Source organism: Marmota marmota, unplaced genomic scaffold (genome assembly GCF_001458135.2).
Source record: "Marmota marmota marmota unplaced genomic scaffold, marMar, whole genome shotgun sequence".
NCBI lineage: Eukaryota > Metazoa > Chordata > Mammalia > Rodentia > Sciuridae > Marmota > Marmota marmota.
Window position 1 is genome coordinate 46,003,569 of NW_025999990.1, and position 14,782 is coordinate 46,018,350.

At 34.5% G+C, this 14,782-nt stretch overlaps 1 protein-coding gene across 3 annotated transcripts in view; it reads right to left on the reverse strand.

The window, feature by feature from the left end:
• Lpin2 (lipin 2) overlaps window positions 1-14,782 on the reverse strand; it is a 54,842-nt gene that overhangs the window by 14,935 nt on the left and 25,125 nt on the right. For all 3 annotated transcript variants that reach the window (XM_015482518.2, XM_015482516.2, XM_048806489.1), the window contains 5 exons: window positions 12,277-12,578; window positions 7,550-7,657; window positions 6,634-6,757; window positions 5,357-5,702; window positions 1,993-2,092 (listed from right to left, as the gene is read on the reverse strand). In XM_015482518.2, coding sequence (XP_015338004.1) covers window positions 1,993-2,092; window positions 5,357-5,702; window positions 6,634-6,757; window positions 7,550-7,657; window positions 12,277-12,578 — 980 coding nt within the window. The remainder of the gene's footprint in view (window positions 1-1,992; window positions 2,093-5,356; window positions 5,703-6,633; window positions 6,758-7,549; window positions 7,658-12,276; window positions 12,579-14,782) is intronic.

The following is a 14,782-nucleotide window of genomic DNA, read 5'->3' on the forward strand; positions in this document are numbered from 1 at the left end:
TTCTCATTAATAGCAATATATATACTCACATCCCCCCAATTAAAATTAAATAGTGATACAATGTTATTAGAAATGATAAAAAGTCAAGCCTGCTGGCAAATAGTAATTCAGCAAAACCTGTGAATATGCTGGGGTGGAGTAACAAGGCCAACGTAAAGATGAAGAAAACAGACAGAAGATGGCTACATGTTCACCAATGGCTGTGCTGTCTTTTACTGCGCACATGTGGAGACTCCAGAAGCAGTCAGGTGTGACTACATGGCCATATGACCAAGCTCTTGTTAGGTCCTCTCTCCATTCCCTGTCTGCTATCTATAAATATTGAAGTCTGAGGCCCTGAGGGGATGACAGAAGAAGCCTGTGCTTCTAAATGCCTATGTGTAGGCCTCCCACCAAACACCAGCATTGGAATGTTATTACAAGAGGAAGAAATAAAATTCTACTGTGGCAAGTCTCTGAGATCTTGCACTTTATCAATTACAGCAGATGGTGTCACCCAAACAGAAATGTTGATTCCAACATCTAAAGACAGGAGGAATGTCATCTCACTCAGCATGCTGCCAAATCCACAGGATTCCTATGGATTAAAGTTTAGCTATAACTATAAATACTGGTTATTAAATAGTAAAGATAATTATAAAAAAATAACATATTAAAGGCTAACTGTAAGTATTTATGACATGTTTCAAGAAATAATTAGTGCATAAACTAAGAACTTTACATAGTGAATGGAGAGTGGCCCTAACAGTTAAGACCTTAGTACCACACTATTATAACTTATCATATTAGTTACTCTCCCTACTTTTTAAAAGGAAAACTAAAAAATCTACTAAAGGAATACTAATATAACTAAATAACAAAGGATTGGGAAAAACCCATACTTAAAGTGAAGTAGGTAGATATTTTGAGACAAGTTTAGAGTACAGAGTTAGGAAAAAATTTTTAGAGCCTCCCACAAATATCTGTAAAAAATTTATATGATAATCCCATCTTTCTATTCCAAGTGAAAAAATGTTTTTTCAATAATTTACTTAAAAGTGTTTAATTATGTATATATATGACTCAATAGATTCAAGGCATACTCTCTGTGGGAAAAAAGTTGAGTTTTCTAACCACAGAGTAACATAATGAAATTCCTTTATGGATGAAATGAACTTGAGAAGACAATCCACATGTATCATATGTAAAATTCATGTTTGGGTTATTCTAGGGAGAAAATCATGAGGCTCTGAGAGGGCAGCTGTGTGACAAATGGTGGGAGCTATAGGAATGTGGAGAACCTGCAATAGGGTCTCACCATATTAGGCCTCACTAAAGAAAAGGATTGGGAACTCAGACTCTCCAAAGGAGTGAAGGCATTCTTTGTAAAATGTTTTCAGATAAAGAAGTATTATTAAAACAAATGATAAAGAACTTTTCCAAAGCATGCTGAATTTGCAAATTTACACTGGTGACTATAAAGAGAAATAATCTGAAGCCTTATACTCGTATGTAGGTTTGACTAGTATCTCTCTCTTATTGTATTAAACATGTTTTCTTTTTTTAAATATTGATATTTTAGCTGTAGTTGGACACAATACCTTTATTTTACTTATTTAAATGTGGTGCTGAGGATCAAACCCAGGGAGTCACATATGCTAGGAGAGCACTCTACTGCTGAGCCACAACCCCAGCCCTTAAACATGTTCATAAACAGCTATTTATTAATTTCAAGTCGCTACAGTCAAAACAACATATTCACTATTTATGAATTTTCTAATTCATGAAACACTCCTACATGCTTGAATTTTTTTTTTTTGGTTGTGGTGCTGGGGAGTGAACTTGGAGCCTCATGCATGCTAGGCAAGTACTCTACCACTGAGCTACAATCCCATTCCCTGAAACAATCAGATTTAGCTAATGCATAAGCATATTGCTCTTTTTGCTTAGATGAAATGATTACAATATTTCAGAGCTGTTTACCCCTAAGTACACATACTAAGCACATACTACCTTTTAGGGAAATACAGAGCTGCAACTTCAGGTTCTAGAGCCTTTAAGTCATCGAGGTAAATATCATCAGGTCCCTGGTGCTGACTTCTCTTGTGGACACCTGTTTAAGAAAAATGTATCAGAGGTACAAATTTAGTTATTCTTAATTTACTATTCTGTAAGAAAGTAAAAGGTCTGTAAACAAACTGACCATAATTAGAATAGGGTTTTATTTTTAAGTGTCAACTGGTTAGTTCCACTTATGTTGATTCTCAACCATCCAAGTCAATGGAAGAGAAAGTTTGGGCTCTAAAATAAACATACATCATTTATTCATTCTTTCATTTGTTGTTATAGGAACAGTCCTAGCCCCTAATAATTCACATTTAATGGGGAAGTTTTCAAACACATTCAGATAAGAACAAATGTGCCCAAATGAGGAAAATTACCTGCATGAGAACAAGGCCATTACTCTAAAATCATGAAGGGAAGTTTGCTGGGGATGGTATATTTACACAGCGCCCAAGTATCAACTCACATATTACCTTCTAACTGCAAAAGGACAAAAATCCTTTATGATTGATAGATATGGCAGATGATATGTTAAACAATGATTGCATTTAGCATCACATATAGTGGATCATCATGAGTAGTATGAGGTACCCAATATATCTCATAAAGTAATCATCAATTTAAAACATACAAAAGAGGGCTGGGATGCAGGTCAGTAGGAAAACAAATAACCCTAATATAATTAAGCCTCAAGATTTATACTGCTCATAATAGTGGCCACCAGCCACATGTGAGCACTTAAACTGTCACTAGTCTTGAGTCATGTAACACATGTTTTAAGAAAGTATTATCTCAACTTCTAAAAATCATCTAAATTAATTTTATAAGTATAAAATTTTATAAGTATAAAAAATGCAAAATATTTTTATATTGATTACCTATTAAAATTTATAATATTTTAGATTTATTGCCTTAGGGTGTACTGCTAAACAATTTCACTTGTTCATTAAAGTGGCCCTTGGGCTGGGGTTGTGGCTCAGAAGTAGAGCACTTGTAATGGTGCTGTTCTAAAATAAAAAAGATTAATGACATAAAAATCAAATGCAGTGAGTGAACCTTGATAGATTTTTGTTTTGAAAAACATTCCACAGGCTAGATGTCGTGAGACATGCCTGTTATCCGAGCTACTTGTGAGGCTAAGGAAGGAAGATCACAAATTTGAGACCAGCTTGGGCAATTTACTGAGAACCTGTCTTAAAAAAAAAAAAAAAAAGTTACTGTGTACTTACATAAACTAAGCTGGTTATGAAACTACTAGGTGACATAACCTTAGTGTACCACTGTGTATGTGGGCTATCACTGACTGAAATGTCTTTATGTAGTACATGACTATATTCTTGGTACATTTAAGGAAATATAAATATGGAATATTCAAGATGACAGTAGTATTATTCTTAGAAGGTGTGTCCTGCAGGATTTAAGGGTGAAATGTCATAATGTCTGTAATTGTTTAAAGTAACAGAAAACTGTGAGTAGAGAAATGGAGAGTAAGAGAACACTTGGATTATAATGGAGATGAAAAAATCCTATCATATACTGATGATGTAGTCAATGTAACATTTTAAGGCAATACATTCTTCATGTGTTTGTGGTGATGCTGGAGTAAACAAATCTGTACTACCAGGCCTATAGAATTACAGCATATACAATGTACACTACATGATACCTGATAACAATAAAAATGATTGCTGTTTTATGTATTTACTATGCTATTTATCATTTACTTTAGGGTATACTCCCTCTACTCAAGTAGAAGAAACTTTACTGTAAAACTGTGCCATGTTATGCTGGCAACAACCTCATACTCTCATGTTTACTGCATTTAATTTTATCAAAAGGCTGACTGACCTATAATACTATCTAAGTTTGTGTGAAAATATAATGTTCACACAAAAATAAAACTGCCTAATGACACAGTTTTTAGACCACATGCATCATTAAGTGATGTGTAACTATATAATGCTTTTCATAACAAAAAGCTGGGGGGGAGGAATGAGGCCAAAGAATTGTGGGAACCATTCAGTGTTCCTATCTCTGTCAGCTCCTATACTCTGTGCTGGGACTAGGGGGTCATTATTTCCTAGATTAGAACAAAGCATTCACCCTGGAAGAAATGGATCTCTCTCCTTCACAGTTTTTAGAATAAAACAGTTATGGGCTTTTGGTGAAAGGTAGGTACCAAGATAAGTCATCATCAGTTGGATGGACAGATATGGCCAAAAGTAACCTTGACAGTCACATTCTTTCATTTTAGGTAACTTACTTCTGAAAGGCCTTGCAGATCCATACCTGTTGTGGATATTTATTAGTCAATCTGTGATGAGCTAACCTTTGGTGCTAATTCTTATTTTTTTTAAAGCTACAGTAGTAGGTATTGGATTATATATGACGATGTGTAATTTTAGGTAAAGTTTTACTGCCCTAAAAATAGGACTTAATGGGGCTGGGGTTGTGGCTCAGCATAGAGAGCTCGCCTAGTACGGGCGGGGCGCTGGGTTCAATCCTCAGCACCACATAAAACTAAAATAAAGGTTTTGTGTCTAACCACAAGTAAAAAAAGAGTATATTTAATAATAGGATTTAAGGCCAGTATTCAGAGAATATGTATGTTCTGATCTTACTGTACGAAGTATCAATGGATAACTACACTTTTAAATAGTAAGGATGTTCTGATTTATTGAACTTAATACTCCAAAAGTGAGAGCTGCTGAGTCAAGAGTTTGACTCCATCCTTCTCTCTACCTGTTTTAGAGGAAAGAAAAGAAAAGCACTAATAATTAGCATATATTTTTTTACTTTACATCATTGCAAAAAAGTACTTAATTCAGCCTTAATGAAGATGTTTCAGATGAAATTCATTTTTCTGTTTTCTTTCTGTTTAAACATGTAATTGTTTAAGACTTCACTTTACTGGCAAACCTACCCAATAATCAAATGCAACATGTGAGAGCCCTAACAGACTCTTGGTCAGGGGGGAAAAAATCAGCTAAGAAATATTATTAAATTTGGGGAAATATAGACTCTTCAAAATGACAATGATACTATGATTGTATACATTAACTGATTTGAACTCATTATTTTCTCAAAGGCCAATTGAGTCAAGACAGGAGATCTAGTAAGGAAGTTAAAAGCCCTGCTACAATGGAATTTAGAGAGTAACAGAGAAGCCACAGTAAATAATCAGGACAAAGCACATAACAGGCTCTGCCTAGGGGCTGCGAATACAAGATCACCATTACATATTATGTGAAACACTGAAATAATTATCCATCTAAATTCAGAGTACCCAATACCAAATTAAACAAATGATTACCTTTCTTCTTTGATGGTGAGTCTACTTTAGCCACTGGTTTGGGTTCTGAGGCAGTTTCCGCTAAAGATGGGCTATGAAGGTGGTCTGCGTCTAACATAGATGGAATCTGAGGAGTTGCAAGAGGAGGTTCAAGAAGTTCTGCAGCAGATGTCGCATCACTCATCTGCTTACACAAGGCTCTGGGTTTGGGTTTCACTATGGTACAGACAGTATCTTCAATGGAAGCATCTTTCTCTACTTCTCTTATGAGGCTATCCTCACTTGGAATTACCCGAAAATGGGTATTTTCTGATGGTGTAATTGTAGCTGTCCTAGGATGGTAGTCAGATCTTTCTCTTTTGCTGACCTAGAAAAGATGAATTGTTTAAATATTAAACTAATTTCAAAGGTATCTGTTAAATCTAATTCTTATGCTAGTCAAAATGTGTTCACTTTATAGCATGTTCATTAAATATATTATTTTGTGTGAAATAGTTCATAATTAAAAAGTGGTAAAAACAAATAATTGCAGTTTGTTCAATATCATGATGTTAGTAAACAAGCTGTATTATAATCATTCTATTATAAAGAATTAAACACTGGAGAATATTGTGATAAAATAGAGGTAGAGAATATTTATCTTGAGGGAGACAACTTACAATACCAAATAAGAAGTTAACTCTGCTTGGACTATTTCAAGGTTCAGTTAAAACAATGTAAAGTGGGAAGTCAAGTCCAAACTCCGTCACAAATATAAGCAAAATCCGTCTCTCTGAAAAACCTAAATTCAAAAGGAGGATCTAAACATTTTCCTCCCTCAAGAAATGTATCTTGGGTTGTGGCTCAGTGGTAGAGTGCTTGCCTAGCAAGTGTGAGGCGCTGGGTTCGATTCTCAGCACCACATATAAATAAATAAAATAAAGGTCCATCAGAAAGTTAAAAAAAAGAAATGTATCTTTCCATTTTTTCTTCTTTCATAATGTGTTGTCAAAAAAACTTTAGTAACCAATATATGATAAATTTTCAGAGTGAAAATTTTAATTTCCTTTAGGTGCCTTTAAAACATCTTTAATTAACAATCAACATTATTGTCCACTAAATACAAACACAAAATACTGTTGGATTCCTTCTACTGCAATACAAATGTTATGAAAAATGTTAAATTTGAATTTATTTTTATGACCACATGAGGGCACTACTGTCATTATATTCAGTGAGCTCAGTCAGAAATTGCTTCTTAGAGATGGAGGGACTAGTCTTTATCAGATATATCCCACAGGCAAGTTAAACACCAATACCTTAGTGGACTCTGGGAACCCGCCCCATGTCCATTCCATGTGAGATTCAGATCTGAGCAGGCTCTCGGCAGGTTTCACCTCCAGCTCTGAATCACTCTTAGGACATACTGCCTGGACATAGGTGCTACAAACACAAGAACAAAGAAAAGTGAAGCCTTCCATCTTGCTGAGCCTTACAGAGTAAAGGAAATATAAGTCTCAATATACAATAACTTTGTATCCCACAGATATAAACATTCTTAAAGGAAGAATCAATTACTTATTCCCTTTGTGTTCTTTAATAATAAAAATGGGGCTGAGTCATAGCTCAGTGGTAGACTGCTTGCCTAATATGTGAGGCACTGGGTTCTATTCTCAGTACCACATACAAATAAATAAAAAATAAAGGCCCACTGACAATTAAAAAAATATAAAAATATATAAAAATGGCAACTAGTGTTTACTGAGAAGTTACTGGGTCCTCTCTAAGCACTTTATATTCTTTATCTCATTTGCTTCTCACAGGAAATCAATGATACAAGTAATTTTACAGAACAGGAAATGCACAGAAAGGAGTTATATTAACAGCTAATAGGTGAACATTTGATTGCAGAATAAACAGTAGGACTACATGTGCTTTTTCATTATATTATCCATAGTTACACATAATAGTTGACATGAAACAGAACTGAAGAACTGGCAAATTCTATGCCAACTATACAGATCTACAACTGGCCAACAAGGTTAGGGTAGGCAGATTAAGTTTAGGAACAAAATAATTATTTAGAGAAATAGTTCTTATTCATAAGAAAAGAAAATAGTTCATTTTAGTGTATGAGAGAAATGGGAAAAATTATTGCTGTCAAATAACAGAAAAAGTTACTTAACATGTCCTTTCTTTTCCTTTAAGTAAACAAGAAATTTCAAAGATACTCACTTCTCTAATGGGGACCAATCTCCATCAGATAAGGGGTAGTGATCTCCAGAATGGAAGAGCAAAGGCTCCTTAAATTCTTCTTCCTTTAAGGAAGCATTTGAAGATCCTCTGTGAAAGGGAAAACAATGACGACATTTATTAGCTTTAAAATACTACTCAAATCTACTGGCCAACTCCCTAAATGACAAAAACAAAGGGGGCTTTTCCCCCCTTTTCAAAAGGAAATATGAAAGGGTGATTTACCAATGCCATATGCTACTGTAATCACTAACTATGGACCAGAAGAAGGACAGAAGAAGGAAGAAGGACAGAAAGGAAATCTAATTAAAAATTCCTTTTTAAATCCTTTGGAATAATAAGGCTTTATATGTATTTCATTCGGTTTTTACAAATCTGAGGTAGTAACATTCCTTTCTGGGGGGAGAGGGGTACTGGGGATTGAACCCAGGGGTACTTTACACTGAGCTATATTCCCACTCCTTTTTATTTCAAGACAAGGTCTTGCTAAGTTGCAGAGGCTAGCCTTGAACATGCAATCCTCAAGTCTCAGCCTCTCAGGTCACTGGGATTATTACAGGTGTGCTCTACACTTTAGATATCAGATAATCAAGAATCCAGAAGTTTAGTAATGACCCAAATCTAAACACTAATGCCCTGTGTGCCTGTTTTCATCTTTATTTTTTTTTTAGTATTTATTTTTTAGGTGTAGATGGGCACAACACAATGCCTTTATTTTTATGTGGTGCTTAGGATTGAACCTGGGTACTGCCCATGCTAGGCAAGCGCTCTACCGCTGAGCCACAATCCCAGCCCCTGTTTTCATCTTTAATTGGAAATTTATTACTTGTCCCGTCTACTTCACAGAATTGATGTGAGATTTATGTGGTGTAACATGTTAAATTCTCAAAGTAGTATAAAGAAAAAACTCCAAAAGATGTAAAGCACCATATTATACAAGTCTAAAGTTCTTAAAGTATATTCAATGTTCTATTATGTTAAGTGAAATAACATGAACTCAAAAGGTCAAGGGTTGTATGTATTTTCTCCTATGTGGAAGCTAGAGGAAAAAGAAAAAGAAAGGTGGGGGAGATCTCATGAAAGTCAAGGGGAGATAAGAAAAGAAAAAAGGAATCAAGGGGAGGGAGGATGGAGGAAAAGGGGAAATACTGGAAAATAATACTGGCCAAATTTTATTGTTATATTGTATGAATATCTAACAATAAATCCCACCATCTATAGTGCACCCATAAAAAATGTGGGGGAAAAACATTCAAAGTTCTAATAGGATAGATAGTAAATGTAAAATGAGAATATTCATATCAATTTGTTGGACTAACATTAGGGAGAAAAACCAGTTAAATTATTTTTTAGTATTATTTTTCTTCCTTTATATCTTAAAAACTATTTATCATTAACTCTGACATGTAATAGGTTTTCCACATCTCTGCATCTATTATTTTAAAGTTTTCCTAATGCTAATTTTCCTTCTTCCAAAAGATTTCCCCAACACAATCTCATTCAAGGGAAGAGAAACACAAAACCAAGGAAAGCAGACATTCATGTCACCTTAAACACTTACACTCACCATAGAAAAACCTGTGGGGTTCCCTAGAAGCCAGTTATTGATCAGGAGATGAAGAATGTAAACTATTTGATCCAGAGACTACTTTCTATAACCAGAACTCTTAATAGGCCCATGCTTCTTATTTCAGAATACAATCTGCATTCTGATGACTGTTTACATTTTGTTGTCTTTATATATATATATATATATATATATATATATATATATATATATATATANGCTAGCTTAGATAAGCTGGCAACCATTTTAACTGTCAATCAAATTGGTACACCAACAGATTTAGCTGACGCAGCCTTTTGTACAATTTGGCTCATATTTCTGCAATGCATTAACATTTATAAATTTAGTGACTTATCCATTTATAAATAAATAATGACCCTTGTCCTTTTTAATTTTTTACATATATTTTTAAGTTGATGGACCTTGATTTTATTCATTTATTTATATGTGGTGCTAAGAATCAAACCCAGTGCCTCACACATGCTAGGCAAGCACTCTACCACTGAGCCACAACCCCAGCCCTGACTCTTATACATTTAGTAAGGAACTTCATGTATGTCTTAGACACATTTTAGCTTCCCAAGTTAAAGCTGCAGATAGTTTAGGAGTTTTAAGCTTTGCTCTATTATTTTAACAAAGGAAACATGTCAATAAAACAAAAGTATTACTTTAAGCTCAGGAGTTATAGCTCAGTGGTAGAGTGCTTGCCTATTATGCGTGAGGCCCTGGGTTCAATCCTCAGCACCACGTTAAAAAATAATAATAATAAAAAAAATGTTTCCATCTACAACTAAAAAATATATTAAAAAACAAACTTCAGTTGGCAAAAATATTCTTAGGAATAAAGCACTTAAGAAACACTACAATGCTAATCCAAATAAAATTTAGATATATAAGTAATTGGAGTTTTTCTGAAAAATACAAGTTTCTTGTCCACCTATATGTAAGAAAATTTTTAAAGATTTTTTTTTGTGTGTGTGTGTGTGTTCTTAATGGTCCTAAAATCAAGCAGTGGAACACGTGAAATATTCTCAAAGTTTATTCTCCTAAGTGAGGAAAGGATAAATAACCTCTAAGAGACTGAAAGCAGTGTGGGGGGGGAGCGGGGGGAGGGGAAGGACAAGAAGAATATTTAAGAAATTTTGGCACTTTAAAAAAAATATTTAGTTTTTACTTATAGGTCGACATAATATTTTTATTTTCATGTGGTGCTGAGGATCAGACCCAGTGTCTCACGCATGGTAGGCGAGTGCTCTACCTCTGAGCCATAACCCAAGCTCCATTATGGCACTTATTAGTGGCTTAAAATTCTTTGAGAAATCAATGATTTGTAAAAGAGGAACATAATTAAAGTCTTCCCATTTTTTAAAAAAATAACAAAAGAAAGACACTGTTATTTATTCAGGATTTTAAAGTTTTATAAGAATAGTTTATGCTGGTCTGTAGAGTGTAAAGTGCTTTTTCACCATTTCTTTGGATCTTTAATTGGTTAGTTGTACGGTAATTCTGCATTCTATCAGAACTGAAATAAAAATCTAATGGCAAGAGAAAGAATATCACACATGTGAGCTGGTAAGTAATGTAAGATGGGCATAAAATTTTTCACGTTAAAAAGTACTATCAAATGTAGGACTTTATGTCAGGATTTACCATCCAGATTCCAAAATTTTAGAAAATGAGTAAACAGCTGGGTGTGGTGGCACACACCTATAATTCCAGCTATTCAGGAGGCTAACCGCAAGAGAATTATAAATAAAATCAAGGTAGCCTTGGAAAATTAGTGACACCCTGTCTCAAATAAAAAAGGGCTCAGGATTATAGCTTAATAGTAGAGTACCTACTGTGGGTTCAATCCCCAGTATTTTTAAAAAAAAAAAAAAAAGAATAAATGGTTTTGCCAAAAGGGAATCATTATACCATGATATTCATTAATGTAAAACAATTAAAATATACCAGTCACACATTAGTACCATTTTTTTCCTGGCTTGACCATGAAAACAAAAGTGTGGCAAATAAAATATGTACAAGATCCAAGTAAGTTACTGTTTGGTTTTGAAAACTAGAAAAAGAAATTATTTCCCCTTCTTTTCTCTAATAAAAAAAACACTTTAACATAACTACTTTTCCAAAGGACATAAATTTTCCTTTCAACAGCTTATCTGAAAACATACAAGTAGACCAGAACCTTCCTCCTAAACCCTGTCCCTACCCCCAATTACATAAAGGTTTTGGAAACACAGGGCCACTTATGGGCAGCAGTTTCTTGTCCAACAGTTGGGTGAAGAGAACCACCCACTGAAGCATGGATGGTCCTTCTGGTGCCGGGGTAACCACTGAGTGGAACAGGTACAAAAGAAAAAAAGTTGAATGAGAAAATAGACTCTCTGCCCCCAATTATTATCTTTAAATTCCAGGTAGTGCTGACTTGAAAAGAGGCATATGTTTTGAGCTATTCTACTAAGCTGATAAAAAAAATGATAAGAGCTCTCACTTTAAAAAAAAAAAAAATGAAAACTCTGTTGTCTTCAACTTACAAGACATTTTTTTAAAAACATAAATATATATTATATATATATATTTAGGTGTAGATGGACACAATACAATGCCTTTATTTTTATGTGGTGCTTAGGATTGAACCCGGGTCCCGCCCGCGCTAGGCGAGCACTCCAGCGCCCTTACAGGACATTTTGATGGTGAATTTGAATAAAATAAAACTGTGAACTGCTCAGGTACAGGTGAGATACTGAACGTAAGACCCTTGGTAGCAAAATTCCACAAGTGGAATGATGGTGTCCCTACCTGTATCTGCTCATGCAGGACAAGTCACTAATTCAGATCTTCTTTTGACTTATGATTTAATGGCTTTTGGTAACTTACTGGATGAAGAGAGATACACCACTAGTCTGCCACGAATGAAATTTTAGTATCACAGCAGGAAGTCTTATGGCAAATTCTGCACAGTATCAAAAAAAAAAAGTCTCTTCCATTTGATTCCACAATAAACCACTGTGGAAAAACAGTCTAAACTCACACTGCACATCCATAAAAGCAGTAGCAGCTTCTGGCTTTCCTTGAGCCCGTTCTATGGCACAAGGGGCTAGCCAAGCACCTGCACAAACCCCTGTCCAAGTTGAAAGCCTACCTCACTGCCTGGGCTCCTTTCTCATCATCAGAGCTCACACCCACTTCACAAGTGTCTTCTGCAGCAGGAGAAGCAGGCTGCTCTTCCTTTTTATTGTCCTGTTTGCATTTCTTTCTCCTTCGTTTTTTCTTTTTCACAGAAGTTGGAGTGAAAACGGTCTCTGTTTCTAAGATGTGTGAGATATCTGAATTCTGGGAGAGTCTTTCTTCTCCACTTGATTTCACCAAAGGGGTGTCAATATCTTTAAAGAACTGATCTTCAGTGGGAATTGGTGAGGTGGCAAGGTAAGCTGGAAGCTTTTCCTTAAAGAACATGGAGAAAGAGATTATTCATGACAGCACTGGATCAAAGCAATTGTTACTTCTTTGAGTACATACAGTTTCACAATGGTGAAAAGAATATGTAATCCCTAAAGGTCAGAAAGTCATACTGAACTGAGACTCTGTCTGCTCTGAGCAGGTCTTGTCTTTCTAGACACAGTTGAGGGTTAGCTCATTTTGGTCCATGTAGCTCAGTACATTTGGAGGAACTGAAATGTCAGGTCAGCACAAAACACATATAAGCTGTAATTAAAGCAGAACTAATTAAATTCTCTGCAAAGAGAAGTTCAAAACAGCAGCAGTATTCTTAGGAGGCATTAAAAAGATTATTGAGAATTTATAAAGAACATTAAGAACATGATAAAGCCGAAGCCACATCAAACAAAGAACAGCAGAACGGGTAAGTGATGAACTAGGTAAATTTATAGTGGTTAATACCAAATTAACTAACTATCCAAGGATGGAGGAAAGTGATAATACAGATGATACATAATACCCTGTAACAAGTGAAATTAGTGAATTTTAAACCATAAGTAAATATATTTTAAGAATTCAAAAGAAAAGGCAGCTCAATATTAATAATTAAATTTCTAATTTAATACTGAATAAAATGATCAGTCTGGTGCCCAGTAAATAAACTTCTCATCCATTTGCTTCATTCCTTTTTATCATCAGTAAAAACAAAAGATAAGTAAAAGGCATAAACTGACCTCAGATAATTTAGAATACTCAAGGTTTTTACAAGTAGTCCTGAAAATGTATGCATTTCTAAAACTGTTTTCTATTAACTTTTGAACTTGGTATAGGTAAACATTTTACCCTAAAGTCAAGAGTTCTATTTACCTAGGCAAAATCTGTGTTCATCATCAACACACAGAGAGAAACTCTGCTGAGCTATATTCTGCTGAATGTCCTTAAGGCAGCCAGATGAGAAGCTCTGGTTTCTGATTTCTAAGAACTTAACGTGAATGCCTATCAATAAGAGAATGGTCAAATAATTTGTGGTATATCTACATCATGGAGTTTTTTTTTTTTTTTTTTTGTGCAGCTATTAAAAGAATAGTTAGATCTAGAACTCCTGACTTAAAGAGATGATTATGACATACAGTTAAATGGGAAAAGTTTGAAACCAAAACTAAATAAACAGCAGTCAGATTTATTCCCCTCTAAATAATGAACTCTTGGAGATCAGAGGCTGTTTTATTCATAGTATATGGCATATACTAGTTATACCAATGGTTTTTTTGGGTTCATTAAATTTTCTATTTAGGGAAACATGCTACACTATAGAAAACTGTCAATTTGATCATACATGAAATAGGAAAACGGCTAGAAGGTTGATGTTCTCCAAAAGCTGACCTCAATAAGCATAGCTATTAATGGAATTGTAAGAACAGCACATAAGACTAGGTAATGGACTATCCACAACCCAGTCTTCTCACTTACTGTATCTATGCAACAATAATCAGTGATATGGGTTATACATTATTTTAATAAAGACATCAAGAATGTTTTAATCTTGTGACAACTGTCATTTATTATGCTTCATTCTGCTCTTTTTCTCTGCCAAAGGAAGAATTTTGCTTAGATTAAGTAAATGCAAACAAAGTAACATAAAAACAAATAAGAAAGATACTAGGAAAACCAATGATCTGATAAAGTTCTTCTTCATAAGTCATACTGTTTCAATGCTGCTTTACATACTGGTACCTATGTTAATGGCCTTTCTATAAACTAAAAATAAACACAATCTTATTTTGCTATTGTTTATTTTTTTTGGTGATATTTTTATTTGTGATTTTATAACCCAAATTAGTAGTTCACCTTTGAAACAAACAAACAAACAAAAAACAGTTCTTAATAACTTGAAGCTTATCATTTTTGCTATTTGAGATTTTATTATTTATGGAAAAAGATAAAATAATGCCTTCCACAGGTTTTTCAAAAAGATCCACACTAAATCTATTAAAAAACCCAGGTTATCTCTGTCTAAACTAGTTTATACACTTCTAGGGGGAGGAATAGGATGGGGCTGGATAAATTATGTTCTCTTGCTGAAGGAAGCCAAACATGTAATCATTTATAAAGGGACACAGGCCAAACAATTAAAATCTCTTAATATCATAATTAATTCACAGGACTACTCAAGGTTAGAGATATAGTGTTCCTAACCAACAATGGTAATT